This window comes from Ptychodera flava, chromosome 21, assembly GCF_041260155.1.
Source record: "Ptychodera flava strain L36383 chromosome 21, AS_Pfla_20210202, whole genome shotgun sequence".
Taxonomy (NCBI): Eukaryota; Metazoa; Hemichordata; class Enteropneusta; family Ptychoderidae; genus Ptychodera; species Ptychodera flava.
This window is the reverse complement of record NC_091948.1, coordinates 32,270,573-32,290,072: the sequence shown is the minus strand read 5'-3', so window position 1 is coordinate 32,290,072 and position 19,500 is coordinate 32,270,573. Positions and strand designations below refer to the sequence as shown.

The 19,500-nt window shown below is 35.3% G+C and overlaps 2 protein-coding genes across 4 annotated transcripts in view; one reads left to right on the top strand and one right to left on the bottom strand.

Annotated features, from left to right (window-relative positions):
• Positions 1–348: 348 nt before the first annotated feature.
• On the bottom strand, positions 349–12,826 carry LOC139122044 (sorting nexin-2-like). Its single transcript, XM_070687409.1, has 14 exons — positions 12,482–12,826; positions 11,662–11,716; positions 10,317–10,516; positions 9,651–9,717; positions 8,678–8,721; positions 7,993–8,134; positions 6,464–6,615; positions 5,759–5,872; positions 5,001–5,094; positions 3,976–4,181; positions 3,321–3,464; positions 2,830–2,910; positions 1,998–2,069; positions 349–1,256 (listed from the first exon to the last, which is right to left on the bottom strand). Exons 1-14 carry the CDS (start codon positions 12,572–12,574, stop codon positions 1,206–1,208), a joined length of 1,515 nt encoding a protein of 504 aa, XP_070543510.1. The 5' UTR covers positions 12,575–12,826; the 3' UTR covers positions 349–1,205.
• A 78-nt stretch (positions 12,827–12,904) lies between these two features.
• LOC139122042 (adhesion G-protein coupled receptor V1-like) overlaps positions 12,905–19,500 on the top strand; it is a 95,981-nt gene continuing 89,385 nt past the window's right edge. For all 3 annotated transcript variants that reach the window (XM_070687407.1, XM_070687408.1, XM_070687406.1), the window contains exon 1: positions 12,905–13,308. The gene's annotated coding sequence lies outside the window, so the exon portion shown is untranslated. The remainder of the gene's footprint in view (positions 13,309–19,500) is intronic.

Here is a 19,500-nt window from a genome sequence, read left to right as displayed (position 1 = left end):
ATGTAATAGTGACCACAACGTCTTGTCTAACTCATCTGTCATTTCTAAGAGAGCCTTCTTATGTCATCTGTAAATCATCAAACTGACATCTTCTCCAGAGATGACAGTATTTTCACATTGTGAGACAGCTAATTTGCATACTATGGGGACTGCTCTCTTCACACCAAATACTGAGATGTAGGAGATAAATGCAGCATTTCTCAAATTTTGCAGTAGATGGACATATATATGAACATACATATATACACAGACAGGTAACCTTGCACACCATGAATACTGCCTGATCTAAAACACTCCCATAGTAGCTACACTACAAATGGGAGCTAAAAAAGTAACCAGTCACATGCATACTATCAGAAAACTGTATATTTTTATTTTACTAGTAGCCCACAATGTGTTACTTCGACAAAGTGAAATTTCAAACAACTTGCAAATTCAAAGTTACAGTAGATGTTACATTGTTACACTGAAATTGTTCTTCTCTCAGCACAAAATCTGACGACATACTGCTTGTAAGGGTACATAGACACTGCTATAACCAGAGACATTTTGGCATTACTGATCTAAAACTCGGTAGCAATCATCTTTTGCTGGCAATGAGTAAATGGTGCTGGAACTATTGATGCTACTCACAATATGGAATGACTGAAAATACATTACTGCACACAATCTGAAAATAGTCGAATCTCAAAACATTCAGACAACAGTAAATGAAATACATTGCATGCTGAGACTGTAGCCAAATTAAAAGCAACAACTCTGATTTACCTAAAGTCTTCATGCCACTGTTCATTAATTAATTCAATAAACTAACATTTCCTAATGACAGCTGTACCTAATTCTTCTAACCGATTGGATTTTTTTATCATTCATTTCTGTCACAAAAAAGGACAATGTCAAGAAAGAGAGAATAATATATAGTTCCTGTTCTTGTAATTCTGTTGAAAAGATTAATAATCATTCAGCTATACAATCCGTAGCACATCAAAATGCAGTTCCAGATCATTAAATAAAATGCCCTGATTTTTTCAATTGCAGTAACTATCTTTGAGTCTTTGATTTCAACATTTGGAGTGTCTACCTATAAAAAAGAAACATCTATATGAAGATTGGATAAAATTACGTTTCGCTGATATGGACAGGCCTGTCAGGGGTAAATATAGTAGTTTTCTAAATCTGTCTCTTCCATAGAGTCTTGGAATCTCTCATGCTATTGCCTTTGCTTCAGGGAGGAAACCTTCCCAGTACTTAATTACCTAGATGAGGAAGAAAACAGGCAGAATGAAAAAGACAATCTTACAGGATGAAATAGCAACAATAGGAAATACAGATCAAATGTGATAAATTGTGGATATTGCATAAATACAACTTTTCCTTTTTATATTTGAAAACATCTGTTGTATTTAAGTGTTCCCTACTTCCACTGAAAAAGAGGACAAACCTGCCATACAAAAGTGGCATTATGAGAAATATATTTATTTCACAAAGCAAAAGGCACCACGAATACATAGCAAAGCAGTTGGTGAGTGTATTGATTGAATTTCATAGTGTTTGCAATGCGTCTGTAAACCACATGATTGTACAAATTCTGTGTATATGGGAAGATTACACCTGTGTTAAAATCACACCCAGAAACTTTGCATTGGGTTCAGAAAAACATATTTTCCATAAATTTATTTTGAAAACTTTGCTTCTAAAGGTTGTCGAGAACAAACTACCTCTGCCTGTAGACACTGTATTCAAATGAAATATGATATAATATGAATATGCAATTCGTATAAAAAAAAGAAATGTCTGAAAAACGTGAGCAAAACCAACAGTTCCAGAGGGTGCTCTCTGGAATTAATAACTGTACCTCATCAAGCAAGTTGTCTATTCAAACTTGGTTTTATAAAATGACACAGCTTATGAATTTGAAGTTGCATTTCATGGATGGGTAACTGAACTTCTGTGACAATGAAACTTTTGAAACTTGGAAAATTAGGAAATACACTTACTTGTTGTTGTGATTCCATAATAGTTTCCAAATATTTTATTATCACTGAACGGAAATCACGTACCCGGTTTTTCTGAAACAGGATAGATAATTCAATGATATTAGCATGAGGTTGCAGCTGGAGAAATGAAAGTTTTGCAATGTAGTATACAATTACAGTTCAGGGATACATATTTAAGGTGTTGGTCATCGTCATTTCTTGATGAAAACACACTGGTACACGTGTTGTAGTTTTGAATTCAAAATCCAGCTAAGGAATATGTATAAATACTTGATATTAAACTACATCATACACATTTGAGTTCATGAAGCTATGGACATTACACCATTAAACCTCATCCTGTGTAGATTGTGGAAATTACATTTTAACGATGCTGCGAAGCTGACATTTGGTGGCCATTATCCTGCTAAACCTGTGAAATTCAGTAATGTTTGATAACTAACCAAGTCTAGCATAAGAGAAGGTTTTTAGAAAGCTTAAACAGTAAAGCAGAGCACAACGTTTCACTATTGTATGTGAGACTTGCTAAGTTGGTACCAGATATATATTGGCTCAATACTGACTTAGTAGAAAGGTGTAAGACAGATGACTGGCTTGGCAGGGAAAGGGTTATAGTCTTGTGTTATGGTCCAACAACCCAGTGCAGAACAACAACATTGATTGCAAAAAAAAAACATCCTGAATAACCTGGGTATGAATGAATATCCACTTCAAAGGAACTGACAACTTTTCATCACTGATTTTCATTCTAATACTTTCTTACCATGCAACTTTTTATAAAACTCTGTGGGGAGGTATGTCTGTTACAGGAAATATGACCCTACTCACTTACCTCAAATCGCTCAATCTCTTTACGGATTGTTTTAGAAATCTTTTCAAAATCTTCTTGACCTGTCTCCACTTTGTGTTCCCACTGTTTCAAAAAAATGGTGCAAGATAAAGAGTTAAGCAGGTGGGTGAATCTCTATCATAAATTGCATAAGTAATTCTTTTTTCATATTGTTTCGATTACATCAAGCTCATTAACAAAATCAGCGTGTGAAGATTTTTATATCTTATTCAGGATTATCAAAACTTGATTAGTGTACGTATCTGAGAAATCAGCGTTTTCCTGAACACATTGCTTCCGATGAATGTCACAGTCTGTACCCTTGTTGTTTACGGAATGATGCCATTGAAACATACATTGTTCTGATAGGTTTAAATAGTTTCTTAAAAAACAAATATTATCTCCGCTGTCTTCAGCATTTCTACTGCAAGGTTATAATGGAAATCATCAGCCCTAATCACAACATAACACACAGACACTTCCATTGAACATACCTCCTTGATTTCCTGTTTGACTTGAGCCACTTTGTCAGGTTTACCAGCGCTCTGAAATTTCACTTCTTGTTCTCTCTTCTTTGTCAAATTCACCTGTGCATCCTGCCACTTATGGTAGGCTTTTTCACGTTCACGAAATACATCCTGTAGATCGAGGAAGAAAACAAATTTGTGTTCCTTTCACAGCAATGAAATGATTTGCATGTACACAATACCATTGAAATGATAGAAATATGCCTCTTGGTAGGCATATATGCATCTGAGACTTCAAACATTCAGATACTCCACTTATTTCCTATAGCAAACATTCTCAAATAACATCCAGCTTCTTCAACATTTGACATAAAAAGTCACAACTTGAATAGTTACAATTCATTCACTCACATATCTCGTACTATGAGAATGAATTGAAAGTCTATTAATTTTGCAAGTGCTCTAAATCAATAGTGTTAGCTCTTATGAACAATGAGTAAAAGTCTTCACGACTGCTAATTCTGAAAATCTATTATTGATTGAATAATTGACTGAAGTGCTTCTCTGGCCAGGCATACTTTTACTTTTACTACTACACAATAACAATTTGAAATCCAAACAGAGATTTCTTTCTAAACACATGTTCAAATGCCTTGTCTGTACTCATAAATAGTAATCTTACCCTTATTGAACTTATAAGTCCAATGTAATCTTTCAATAGTTCTGATAAGACGTAGAAGTCAGTGTTGGCTTGGTCTTGATGTAACTGATCAATCTTTTCTTCAACTTCGGCTAACTGGGCTAGTGCACGTGACAAACCTGTATGTTCCTCTGCATTGCCTAGGGTTGCAGCACTCTTTGCAAAAGATGCAGTAGCCAGACTCAGATCTGCGGAAGACAAACAAATTACCAAATATTTACGGATATTTAAAATTGAAAATGCCCTACATCACTGTGTTAACTCTATCAGAAAAATATATTTTTAATTTTCAGAAAAGTGCGTTGAAGCTGAAACCTTTTACTCCATGGGCTTCAAAATGAACCCCTACAACTTACAAGTAGTAGACCAAAAAGCATCATAAAAATTTTCTGAATATATGTACACAAGGCACATTCTACCTTATGTCATAAGACTTCAATGAAACTTTCATATTTCTCTACACCATATGAACTCTGTGTTGTACGGGTCAAAGTCTAATAAAGTCCACTGCTGTTTGTGAGACAGAAACAGGAAATCACTTCAGTAAGTCATTAATCATGACTTTCATTTTAGCTTAACACATAGAAAGTTCTCACACACACTGTAAATTGATAATAATCACAACCCACTATTTTCTGCAAGTCGTCAACTGACGAACAAAAAGTTTCACACAATGAAAGCATTCTGATGATGGATTTTGAAAACACTGACAGAGAACGTTAGTCAATGAAAGCAGTAATCATAAATCCCTGGTTGTTATATGAGTGCTGACTGACATTGACATTTAAGTCCTCATCAAGAATTCAATCTACAGAGACTGAAAAATCACTTCAAAGCAACAAAGGAATAGTTATACCGGTAGAGTGAGGTACTGGTAGTGTGACCTAGGTTACTGTGTTGTGGTGACCTAAGGGTCAGACAAAGGGGTCACTGTACCATGACACAATATTTACTATGTACTGACCTAGAGGTCACTGACACTGGTTACATGTGACAGAGGGGCTTACCTTTTCGATGTAGTACAAGTGTTTCAACACTGGAATGGAGTTTCTTTAGTTGCTGATCTAAACTATCTATCTGTTGCTGTTTGTCTTCAAACCACTGAAAACAAAATTAGAATATTAGATCAGTGTTTTTGTTAATGTTGGGGAATATTGGTAAATGATTTTTGAACCCTGGGTGCATTTCTGCTGTCCCCTAATCTGACTGCATTGATATACCAAGGAGAACCCTGGTAACATGACTGGGGAAGCCCAGTAACATTTACCGGGTACCGGCCTTAACAAAAACACTGTAGCTTGATAGTGAGAATAAAGCTACGCCACATGAGACTTCAGTTATACTTGCTATAGTTGCTAGCCTATTGAAATTCACAAAAATTTGTAATCACATATACTATTCAAGGCAACTCAGAATTATTTTATATTTTTCTATTATGATTTGTCCTTTCGTGGTTTTCAAATGAGATTTGAAATATTGCATTTCTTTGGCCATTTCCCATTCAAATGAAACTATTTCATCCTGAGTACAATGCAGGATATTTTCATTAATGGGAATGATTCAATCACATTACTCATTCTCCTGTAAGCTGCTCATCAATTATGAACTTTTCAGCTACCAAGAATGTTTTGATATTGTTGGTGACAAACTCTCTTTAGGAACTGAGACATCACAGACTGGGTCTCTCTGACAGACCACTTCAACTGGACACTATTTGTGATAGATTTCTGTATCCTGGATATTTGATGTGCAAAACAAGACTTACTTGGTCTGACTCACTCATCTTTGTGGTCATCTTAGACACTGTATCTGTTACCATGTTGAATAATCTCTTTACTCCTGCACCACTGACGGCCGATGTACTAGTTGCTCTTGGTAACTGTATGGATGTGAGATTTTAAGATGGAGAGTTAGTTTTATGATTCCACAAGGGTAACACACAAGTACTGAATTTGAAATTTAATGAAGTTAGGAAAAAAATTATGAGATCTTCCTGACTTTACAAATACTGAGACCATGATAACTAAGTGATAACAATGGGGTCAGTATGCAGTGAACATGACACACCTTCCCTTCTGTCAGACAATATCATCTCAAGCAGTACTATAAAAGTAACAATTTCATAATTCAACTCCACAACATAGATGTAGACCTTAATGCAGAGCATTAAATATTTTCATCATTCTTGAAGGCAAATGACATTAATGGCTCTACTTTTGTTTGTTCTTTTGTTTTGCTCTACTTTTGTTGTTCGAAATGTTATTTCAAATTATTGTCACCCCTTACATAAATGCAGGCAGGAGTTCATTTCATGGAAAATGGTTGTCAATCATGGCAGAAGGTTAGCAATCACGGTAAATGGTTGCTAGTGCATCATTTGTCCTGTAATACGTTACAGCAGCTTATCTAACTCACTATGTCAACTACAGACATTTCTAAGTCCATGAGACTTTTCACTGCTAAGTCCTACCTCATCTCTTTCCAAGAAATCTCGGAAATCAGGATCCTGTTGTAATGTTGGATGTGCTGCTGTTCGGTTTAAGTACCTCTCTAGAGATGCTCTTCTCTTTTCAATAAAATCAATTGAAGCTTCTTCTTTTGACACTTTTACCTGTGTCATACCTGTGTTGGGGCGATAGTTCACATATCAAGAGTTAAAGAGTAGATCCAAAACAAAGCACCACTTTCTATTCAAAAGGTCTACTGTCCTTTAGGTGTGTTTGATCATATGAAGTGGATTAATAACAACAACACTATGATAAGAAGGCATATCATCCACATGGGGAATGGTGCTCAATTTATTCCCTGTCTATTTCACCAACTTTGATCCTACAAATGTATTTATCAATAAATTCATGACATACTGCAAACTCACAAAACTAATTCACTATATTAAGGTGGCGGTAAAGGCTAGAGCGTCAGTTATAAACTCCAATAAAACTATTAAAATATAAAAGTAGTCAACATTCTCTGTGGAATAAAAAAAACTAGACATTTGGGGTCAAAGGCATTGCAGAGTTATAGCCTGTTGAAACTTTTGAAAAAGTAACCAAATAAGATGAAGTTGGGGAGTCCTTAGTGTATTAACTATGGTAGAGGTCCCCTAGTTTTTAAAAAATGTTTGAAAAGGGAAAGTCATTTTTTGCTGTTTTTCAGGAAAGTTTGACAAGGCAGTGCTTGCATTCAGAATGCAAGACTGCTATTGTAAATGCATTTTTAGATTCTTTGAGTGTCAAAGAGGTGTCAAAAGTGAGATTAACCAAAAAGACTGCTCTGTGACTTCGAAAGAGGGGTGCAAATATGGCTTGTTTTCAACATTTTGACAGAATAACAGTTTTCCTACATAATTTTATGCCAATTTAATCCAACCTTTGAAATGAGATATGGACATGGAATTTTTACAGCCTATTAACAAGGTTACAGACAAGATGACTATGGCACAATTTTCCTGTATTTGAAGTACTTTTTGAAAAATCACATTTTGAAATTTGAAAGAATTTTTAAATAATTTTTTGATATGTAAACCCATGTAAAATCATAAAAACAAATTTTATTTACAAATCCTGCTGTACACATCTTATAATTGATAGTGTCAACATATTTATAACTAATTTGGTAGTATTAAGTACTATCCAATTATTATTAAATTCAAATATGTAAGACAATGTGAAAAATTAAATTTTAATATTTACTGGTGTCATATTTCAAAACCATGGCTGCAAATATACAATTTTTATATTCTTTGGAGAAAGAATTAAGGGAGTTATCCTGAAAATTTGAACGAAATATCTTGATTCTAACACTTGAAACTTGACATTAACTCTTAGAAAAGAATTTGTGCAAAAATAGCCTTTACTGCCACCTTAAGTCCAAGTTGTTGTGAACATCATTCACTTTACAATAATTTCACAGAAATTACTCGGTAGAGTTTGCTGTAATACAGTTGTGCTTTAACACTACAAGGTCAGTAAGCTCAAGAGAGAATTCATTTCAACCCACCTATGACACTTTTCTCAGGTGCTGGAGGTACAATAACTCCGCCATGTGTGTGCTTGCCGTTAAGTTTTTCATGAAGACCAAGAAAATCACTAAATCTCCGCCAAACTGAGAATTCTGGCCTCTTGAATATCGGAATAGTTGTCTAAAAGAGACAGAGGCAATGTTAATTCCTTGGATTAGATCAGCATAGAGCATGGAACAAAAATAAACTTTTTAAGTACTCTCCTCCCCTTGGGATTATTTACCCTTCGAGTGCTGTAATTTTTCCCACCAAAATTTTACTGCCACATTTTGCTAATTTTCATGAGTTTTTCTGAAATTTTTGTGATAATTTTGGATCAAATGGACATCATATTTTATTGGTTACAGTTTTTTATCAAAACTTTGGCAAAAATCTGAGAAAAACTGACTAGGGTATATTTTGTAACAGGGAGAAAATTTGACGTTGGCGCTTAAAGGGTTAATATCATTTGTATCCAGCAACAATGAGGACTTTACAAGCTAGCATATATGATGACTGACTCTTGCCTATGTCAATCATATTTTGTCTCACTTCCACATTCACAAATTTTAGGAGACTATTTCCTTTTGAAATACAGCGAGGTCTATTTTTTAATTGCTAATCTAACATTTGATAAGACTTAGTGCAAAGTAACTTTCTAAATACAATTCTATTGCAACTTACCCGTGTTGTAACCTTGTATGCCACAAATGCTTTTATACCATCACCTGTATACAGAGATACAAGGGTTTTCAGAGCCTTTTAGTTCTATGCACCATACAACAAAAATATGGAGGAAATGAAACATTCAAAATCTTATACATTCATCATCATCATGTCAGTGAAGTTGATGATGATTTCATATGCACCGACCAAAGTACATAAAATAAAAAATAGAAATTGGAAGTCAAAAGGACATTACATGTAAAACTTGAACAGTAGAATGTTTTTTGAATCAAGATTTAAACTATTACAGCTATTTCATCTATGATTTGTAAAGACTATGACCAAATGAAAAACTCTGACACAGCACATGCCACAGCAAGCACAAAGCAGTGACTTGTGCCAAAGTAAATATAATCGATGAATTGCATTCTCTGGTAACCTTGATGAACAGAAGTATTTCAATTTCCGAGCAAACACCACCTTGATGACATCATGTGGAATATTTACTGAAAGTTGTGTCACCAGGATGGTGAAAGAAAAGTTTCATTTTAAATCTTGGAATGATTTCTCTTAGTTCACATATGGTATGCTGTTATTTTCAAGGTATAGAGAATACCATGGTATGTGACTGTCTATAGTATTCCATGGAGATAAATATTGTAAGTTGTTGACTGATTTGTAGGCATCTCTAAATTTCATGGATTTGCATATTATGATTTATCAAGAAACTGTTATTGACTATTATAGGTGTTACAAGTTTCAGAGTCCTGCTGACTCTGCCAAAAGACCATGATTATCATATTCAGTGTAAGTCTTGGGATTGAAGTCACTGCACAGGGGCACCAACAAAATCTCCACATTGACTGCACATTTTTGACGTGTAATATTGGGAATGTCATAATACCAGTGGACTATGCTGATGGTAAATTCACTACACACACAAAACCATGTTCATATAACTGGATACCATAATCTTTGCTAAAAATCTTACCCTTTTTTTGAGGTTCTGTCACCATAATTTCTAATTCAAATTTATCTCCCCCTTCCTCTTCTTCAACCTGTGAAAGGATATTAACAGCCAATTATTGGTACATTATTACTTGAATAAAATTATGACAATTTTCTTCATATAACCTGAAGTTTATCAACACATGTACAAGTATAATATAGTGGATACTGTCAAAACTGGATTTCGCTGAAAAAATTTTCTCAGTTCCATTATCCACTAACAGATTTCAAACAATTTACATGAAATCTATATTTGTGCCTTCTAACCAAATGGAGATGTTATCTACTTGACCGAGTAACAATGAATTTAACCTTTATCAGGTGAAGGTATTTAAATTCAGCTTAATATTGAGGGTTCTAGGAGACCACCACTACGACACAAACATCTGGTCATGTCATTGAAAATTACATATCCATGAAGGTCTTCACGATTAAAGAAAGTGGAAATTATGCTTTCAAAAGGCCAAGTCTGTCAAAATGCAACACATTACATGATATACTTGCTGGTGTCAACCAACTTGACTTCTTTGTCACAGACAAGCCTGGCAGGAAAGGGGATTCGATCAATAAATAACAGGGATGCATCTATAGATGAATCAAATGATATATAAAATGATATGAGATAACCCTCTGGCAATTGACTACTCACTTCTTCTTTAGTCTTGGTGGCAGCAGGCTGAATAACGACATCACTGGCCGGAGCTATTGCAGCTGGCTCTGGCTCTGGCTCTGGTTCTGGCTCAGATTTGGATTCTGGTTCAGGTTCAGGCTCTGCTTCTGGCTCCTCTTTTTCAGGTTCTGGTTTGGATTCTTCTGGTGGGTCATCTAAGGACACTTCCTCTCCAACATCTGAAGGGGTGTGATCAACGAATTGTTAAAGCTGAAGTTGATCATTTAAATACTGATAAGTTCTCACAGTGTATGTACGGTGTTAATTTTTCAGATTTTAGGAGATGGTTGAGGGTAAAAATGATGGTCATAAAACCGGTCATCCAAAAGGTAATGTCATGATATCTTTTGCTATGCTTTTAAGTAAGATTTGCATCATAGTAATTACAATACTATCTAATGTATTTATTGAAATACACCATGGAATTCTTAATTATGAGATCTTTATGTATGTATCACACCAACAAACAATTTCTGAAATATAGAGAAACCGTTCATCACAGATTTGGGGACAGACTAGACTTATCTACAGGAAACTTGGGTGAAGTTAAATATATATTAAAGCCCTGTGTGACCTTGAAATCTTTCCTGTTCCTTCAAGCCTTATGACCCTTGGAAATATAAATACTACACATAGGGCTAGGAGTTGACAGTTTAAGGGGTACTTTAACAAATATAAACACATAAAAGGGGCATTTTGTGAAGACTAATAAAAGTAGAAACTATTGCATTTTGCAACATTTCAATATCATCTCATAGCCACCCTCAAATTTTTAAAATTTCTGAACTCTTTCAACCAAATTACGAGTTTCTAGAATTTTCCTTTTTTATAACATGTGGAAATTTTTCTTGAAAGAAAGATTACAACTCATGAGTCAGCGGCATGTCCAATTGGCTTACAGGGCAGACTGGATATCACCGAGAGAGGGTAGTCTGGATACCACTGAGGGAGGGGAGACTGGATATCATTGAGGGAAGCTGGTAATGGAGTCCTTAACTGCCTTTCTTTGTGAAATTCAGTATAGGCAATAACATATTCTATGTATTTTGAATAGGAAAATATTTAAACTTTTTTTGCGAAATGTTAAAATGAAAAATAGTCGCAGCTTTATGAAAATTGGATACATATGCAAATAGAATTAAAGTACCTTTCAGCCCCTGTATGCTATCATTTCCAATGCATTGGAACATGACTTAAGTCTTTACCCATGATATCACTACAAAGCTATTTGGTACCTTTAACACATGCACATGTTTACTTAGCACACACAGCAACAAAAGTATATGAAGGTCTGCAGGGTTGCTTACATATCTATGTGTATTACCTTTGAAAGGATCATCTGCTTCTGGTTCGACCGGTTTGGGCTCATCTTGCTTTTCCTGTTGAAATTAAATTTGGACTATTGACACAAATGTGGAAAAAAAAAGTTTTTACGATTCTCTGCGTAACAACTATGAAACAACTCTCTCCTTGCAGCATGTACAGTATAAAATATGAAGATATCAACTCTCAAACACAATAGATTGTAAAATTCAAATGCCTTTCTTTTATATTTTATTGTCTTCATGACATTGCCTGCACTCTATTTGCATTTGCTTGTGAACATTATAATTGACAAAATGAACACACAATATTTTACCAACCATGCCGGCAGGTTTGCCAATTGTCTAGTTCTAAAGTGCAGAAAATCCATGGAAACGCATTAAATGGTTGTCTTGAATGTCCGCCAGAATAGAAATACACCGTCGTGACGCTATTCGTGTGACGTGGGCCCCTCCCACCAAAACTGTCAGTATCATACAATTACAACAATGCATAATACACCTTTTCCATGTTCAGTTATCAAAACACAGCGCATCTCCAAGCGTAACAAACAGCAGTCCACCCATCTTTTGATCAAAACGTTAGCAAACTGATTGCTGAATACACTACAGAGGTTGACAATGAGTCTTGTAATGCCAAATTTCGTGTGTATACACCCTAAAAGACACCAGTTGCCACCTACCGATATTAGCCAATCATTATGTTCGGAGTTGATCTTCCGGGGGCGAATCTCCGGACACAATACAATATCTAGAAACATGCAACGTTAATGCAAGAATTAAATGAAACATGACAATCTGTAATAATCAAATATCTCTTACCGTTGATGAAGGGCCAAATAAATCGTCATCTTCCTCCTCCTTTTGTACGGTTTCTTTCTCGTCATCGAAGAGGGGTGGAGGTTCGTCCGCCATGTTGTTCAGAGTCGTGGTGGTCACATGACAAATTTAACGGGAAGCGTAGTGCGCCGCTAGCGTTTACATTGACGATTCTTTTCATTTAGCGCTCAGGCTCTTTGGCGCTGGCGCGCGGATTTACCCTTGAACTTGCCCACTTTTCGCTTACGATTTGACCTTAGAGGTCATAATAAAGATTTCTTCACATTCACAAAGTATAACGAACGAGTTAGATTCTGACCGGCACACTCACTCGCATATATTTGGAGAAAAATAACTTGTGAGGGAAATAAGTCGATAGAGGGCAGCAAAAAGAGGGCGGAGTCGGCTGTCAATCAATACGGGTGAAAGTGAGTTTGAGTCACCTACAGATCGTTTACGCTGTGCGTACAGTACCTGGCGTCCGACATCAATTCACCTAATATTTGCCAATTTTCACGTGGATCATAATCGCATGGTGGTTTCCAAGGATAAACACTTTTGGCATTGAGGGATGGAAACAGATCTGCTAGGAAAAGAACACTAATAGGACGACTATTGCATTTGAAATATTACCGGAACATCGAAAGCGGGTGATCAACGGGATCGAGTCGCTTGTCGTAGCCAGCCAGCTGGGTTATTCTCCGTTTTGTACCAGAAATCGAATATTGAGTAATGTCGGCTTGGGCGTTGTCCAATTATCGGACTAGGTAGCAACAGCTTTAGCGTTATTTTCTTATCAAACTATCGGTGCTTATTATCCAAAACGAGAGGTAAGATCTTGTATTATTACATTCTATATACGAACAGTTTTCATCCATCTGTATATGGTGTACGCTTCTGAATCCTGCATCCTCAACAGGGGCATGACCTTCAAAAAAAACCCGTGAAAACTGGACCTTTCTTTTCATTTAGATATCGCAACACTTCAGTAAACAATACATTTTCCGCGAAATGGAATAATTCCACGTAGATCATCATATGTAGGCAACTAAGACGATGCAATGTTGTAGTTGTTAGGCTAGGAAGTCGATTCTTGTCGGTATGTGTGGCGGCGTTGTACTATTACAAGCCAACAAGTGGTTCTGGTGTCGCTTTCGCGATCGCTCAGGTCACAAATGAGAATCGAAGCCACTGTATCTTCATCTGAGTTTAATTTCTCAGACACAGCAAGAAGCACTGCATCTGGACTCTGATAAAATTGACAGACGTGCCTGAGAAATATTGCAAAATCATTAATTTCAAATTGTTTCCTTTTGTAACTGCTTCTTTAGAAATGTAAATTAAATGGCTAACAATGCAATTGTTTCGGCCATTGTGATACAACTGCTATGGCGTCCGTTTTTACCATGTCTCACAACTTCAGCCGAAACAAGTAAATGCTTCTCCCAGTAATTCTTGCCTCTCCCTATCGGTGAAACCGCAAAGAGATGGCATGGCAACTAGGTTTAGGTTCCATTGTGAAGTTGAACTTGGATAGTTTTGATGCAAATTCAAAAACCTAATGATGCTATACTAGATAGTTAAAGAATTGATAGTTATAGCTAGGGTCTGGAGGTATGGAATTTCAAACCTCGTGAGTAACAATCAAAAAGTGGTCAGATTCCAACTGCCAAAGTGTACATGATATGGTTTGTTGCCATGAATTCTCTCTACAGTGTAATCCTTATTATTCACTCTAAAACGTTACAAACTTAGTGTTGAGCAGAAATGGCTGAATGTATGTTCTACAATTACATGTTCAACTCACATCTATAAATAATCATTATTTACAGCCAACTTTGTGTTGTTTAATCCCCATATAAGTTTCAGTTGTGTAGAGATCAATTCCACTAGAGAAAATTTGTCATTAACAAATACACTTTATAGTCAATGCTGGGCTATGTAAACCAGGACTTCATATGAACATGCCATCTGGCGAACCTGGTCCTTCCAATGAAACATAATCACTGGGTTTTTTTTAATCCTTGTCCTCATTTAAAACCTTTTCTCTTATCTGTACAACATAGACCCTAGAATATTTTGGGGCTATTGCACAATGGACAATAGCTTTTACCTGGTGGTTGCCAAGATAGTGAGAAAAATGTCAGTGGAATGTGATTGTCAGTGTAAGGGAGTGGAGTCAGGTCGATCAGTCATGTACCACAGTCTCTGTGTACTATATTTAATCTATGAGATCATAATCGATGCTTTCCTTCATATATTGCTGACAACCTCATCATTGAAATCATTTATAATAATATGCCATGTGAGGACTTGACCTTTGAATTTGTTCTTACCATTGCAGGACAGTTATCCTAGTGAGATTAAATGTCCTGCTTTCAAGTTTAAAACTCAGGTCTGAGAAGGCATGTCAGCATTGTTAACTAAACATAAACTCCAGGACTTGAGATATTATGAGTAAAACTGTTTGTTTTTGTGATTGTGAAATTTAATATGTACATACATATCTCACATACATTAATCTGGTAAGTTGTTACACATCACTTCACAGTATGAAATTTATGAACAAAATTTGCTACAGTTAACTGAAAATGTGATACAGTACATTAAAACATTTACTGTTACAGTAAAGTTTTAAGCTGTCTGTCCAAATATTAATGCCTTTCTCATAAAAATTTATAAAAAGTAAGTTGTGCATACCATCATGATACTGTTCAACAATGAAATATCTGTTTTTGAACTGTGCTGCAATATTGTGTACTGTCCAAAACTCATTGAATAAGAAATTTGAAACGCACCAAGTTATCAGCAAACAGAGAAATAGTTCCACTTTGACAAGGCAAAGTGTCGAACTTTAAATTCATTTAATCTTGACATCTATATAATTATTGTTGTGGCATTAATGATTGAATCACTAATTTGTTTTATGTGATCCCCCAATGTTGAACTCTATACCATAATACTGTACGTGATGTTCAGTAAGAAATATTCATTAAGTCCTTACATGCATGTGTGTCTCAGCTTTTTGATTGACAGTTGTATTAGCCCCAGAGGTTATCAGAAAATGCCCATGTCAACATTAAAGAAAACACTTGATTGAGTTAAATTTTAGTTCACATTCCTATAGAACCAAAGTAAACCAGGCGTGAAATCCCTTAATTGTGATATATAGTCAATATAAATATAAATGTCAAATCTGTTTGGACTGGGAGATAACTCATGATAAACTAAACCTCTTTAATGCACCATATATGTTTTGATTGATGTGTTTCAGTGACATATTGTAGGAAACTTCAACAAGGACTTGTTTAAAGGGAAGTTATCAAGGGTGTTTAGTGAATTTATGGTTAAAGCTTTGCAAGTGTTAAATGGAGGTTCCCTAGTCATTTTATCAACCTGAGGGTTTCTCTTGATATATCAATGCAATCAGATGAGGGAAATATTACCGGGGTTCCCCATTCATTTACCGATGTTCCCGGGAAGCCTTAGCAAAAACACTGCATGTACAAAACACTATCGTTAGAAACACTGATACCTGAGCTCTGACCTGAAAATGCTATGCAGGACTGTATATTACAGGTGATGAAATTGAATTTCATAGACTGAATTATCTACGTATTATTGTTTGTAGTGTGATTTCTCGCACTGTAGTCAGTCTTTGACACAGACTTCTTGAACTTTGAAATGAATGAGAATAAGGAGATATTTATAACAGATAGCAGTAATATGGAGAGGGCAGAGATTACATGTTGAGTAACGTTCAAGTTCACTGTAGTTTAACCAGTACAAGTGTTTTTGATTTTCCTACATGTACAGTGAGTAGATTCTGTAAAGTGACTCTTGTACAAACCATTTTAGCAGAATTATTTTGCTCAAATTACTTCAGTCTTTTAATAATTACCATGGATCAATATTGCAGAAATAAGTTTCAAATGAAATTAACTGTAACATGAGGGTGATCAATGCATTCCTTAGCGCTTCAATTTCTGTTGACATCATTTGCCAAAGTTGTGTTGTTTAAGACTGGTCCGCACCCAATGCTTACAGTGAAAGTCAAAATTCAAAATGGATGAGTTTTTATGTTTATTGACTATTTGGACCCAGGTTGTGATTAAATTCCATTACCTCACAAAAAATGTCAAATTGCTTCTTGGTTGGCTTCAAAGCCAGGTCTGTGACATTACTGAATAGCAGTGTGTGCTAGCTGTTTTAGAATCAATGACAATTCAACAACCTACATGGACAGACATACATGTACAATTTAACACACCTTTCACGACATGTGCTGACATGCCCTGTGTCAGGTACCTCATACACAGGTGACAACTGACAACAAAACTGAAAGTTTTAATCCTTTGAGACACCAAGTATGACATAGCTCTCAATTCTATTTGATATTTCATACTAGCTATCACAAATATGCAGAAATACATAGCAGAGGTATACTGTTCCTATGCAAGTACCCTATGGAACAATTTACTCTCACTGGACTTGATATGACCTGTTTATTTTTCTATTGAAGGAGCTGCATTACTGAGTTGTGTTTGGCAAACTTCCAGCCCAGTAGAATAGTTTTATTAAAGCTCTACTCCGTCCAGCTCAATGAAGGACAACATCTTACAGCATGAATGCACATAATGATAAGTCAAAGAGCCATACCTGGATGAAATAGCATTTTATGACCTTTTGTTGTGAAAGTTAAAGGTCTGATCTGTTGACTGAAAGCTGTACAGTACTTCTCTGAAGTATAAGGGTAGAATACACGTTTTAATGTCCAGATGTAGTACCAACTACCTTGAAATAGAGCTATCTTTTACAGTGTCATGCTGGTAAGACAGATTGTGAAAATGCAAGCTTTTTATTTAGGTCATCTTAGTTTTCACTTTCATGAACTTTTGCACTCACAGGTAAAATCATTAACAAAGAACCATTACTTTAATCTCTAGCCAAAGATATTTATGACTGTATGAGTTAGTCACTGTGTGAGACTGGCAGGATATTTTTACTGTTCAGAAATTCTCTTGTAACTTAAATGGTAAATTATACTGTGAAAAAATTGCACATTATCTACCTGTGTAGCAAAATGTTCATACAGTTTAGTTGCTGAAATAATTCTGTGATTATGCAATGAAACTGATGACAATTCAAAGGATTATGTACACAGATAATGAAGCTTGATATGTGTTATTTTTGTTCCTTTTGTAATTAATGAAATTTATAAATGTTACTAATTAAGACCTTATGGAAACATATTGAACACGTGCCAAGTCTCTTGAGAGTACCTGATGGGTTTGTTCATAAAGCACAGCCAGATATCATGTATCCACAGATTTTTAAAAGTGAGGAAAACTTGTACCTTACTGTGGCTGATGATTGTCATATGGTAACCGTATGGAATATATTTTCACAGAGAATCACCAGCTGTTGTTGTTAGAGTCAATGTAAAAAACTTTGAGCTGTATTGTATCTCACAACAGACTTTGTTCGGTATAGTCTGTTATTGTCATTTGTGACATCAAAGCTATGTTTAAAATGATAAAAAAGAGCCTATTTTGAAAGGAACACGTATTGAAGTAAATTGTTGTGAGCTACATGTACTGTGCACACTGCACTGCAGTGCCACGCACTGTTTAAAGCACAATTATTGCACTGACTTAATTTGCAGTGACTCTGCAGTACTCTTTAATATGGACTTCTATTCTGCACAGATTCCTGATTGTATGTAACTCTTAATATAATAAAAGTGAAATTGCAATATCACACAGGGTAATTATCAGTTTTTGGTCCTAATTTTTTATAGTTCAAAATGTTGAAAAAAGAGAAAAATTCAAAACACTTACAGGCACAATACATATAGAAAGCAGGGTCCCAAATTATTGGTAAATAGACCAACATAAAAAAGTAATGTATAATATTATGCAGGAAAAAAAACCAGTATATGAAAATGAGTGTCACAGCAGGTCTGTCGTTACGCAGTGAATACATTATGTAATTTTACAGTACATAAATCAAATGATTTGACCAAACTGCTAAGTTCCTTGCTCATAAATACATGTACGTGTACAACAGTGCTTTTGGTTCAATGACTTGACTCCATAGGGTGCCAGGACAAAGGATATTCCTATACCTTGTTTTGCTCACACTGAAATTTCTTTGCTGCAAAAAATAAATTGGTACATAACCAGTAAATATTCAGTGCTGAATTAATCAACCCTGGAAGCTGATTGTGACAGATGTGGAACAGTTTTAAAAAAAAAGTAAAATATAGTGCCGTAATAGAAATGAACTATGTATGACTTGATGACTGATGACAAATGTTATGATAAAAATGAGTTTCATGTTTTACAGTGTTTTATGTCGTCATACTATTTTAACTGATGCAATAAAACGATGTTTACCTTTCTGTGAGATTCAGTTCACACAGTGATATTAGCATCACCAGCATACAACAGCTCAGGGTATTATCCACACGGTCACCCCATTGCTATCTCTACATTATGTTCTATTAACTGTGTACTGAGGCTATTTTTATCAATCTCGTGACCTAATATAACAGATATGCTGTATAAACACAAAACAAGATGGTAACAATGCAATAAATGGTGCATTGTTTTAGTTTGCTATGGTTACAGTGCTAATTTCAGTCTCTATAATTTCACTGACAGCTGATACATGTTACACCTTTTATGAGTCACGTTCATTTCTGTATGAAGACTCAGCTACCAGTAGTTGTACCGCTGTTTGTATTATGTTTGAAATGTTGGGTGGAGTCACTCTACATGGCTTGAAAATTTAACCTGAATTAGAAAGTGATTTAGTCATATTTTATATTATGGACATTTTTGTTCATATTGACTTTCTGAAATTGTGGCCAAATTAAAAATATGTTATCACATAAATATTTGATACAATGTGCATAACTTATTTAAGACACATATTTTTGACATATTTATGTTTACTACTTGATATAAAAAGAGCTAAAATGTTTGTAATCAAAGTACATTACATAGGTATATATATAT

Coding starts and splice junctions, on each gene's coding strand:
- LOC139122044 (XM_070687409.1), bottom strand. CDS start 12,574: ATGGCGGACGAACCTCCACCCCTCTTCGATGACGAGAAAGAAACCGTA. Junction 11,717..12,481: donor TATTTGGCCCTTCATCAACG/GTAAGAGATATT, acceptor TAATTTCAACAG/GAAAAGCAAGATGAGCCCAA. Junction 6,616..7,992: donor ACCTGAGAAAAGTGTCATAG/GTGGGTTGAAAT, acceptor GCCCCAACACAG/GTATGACACAGGTAAAAGTG.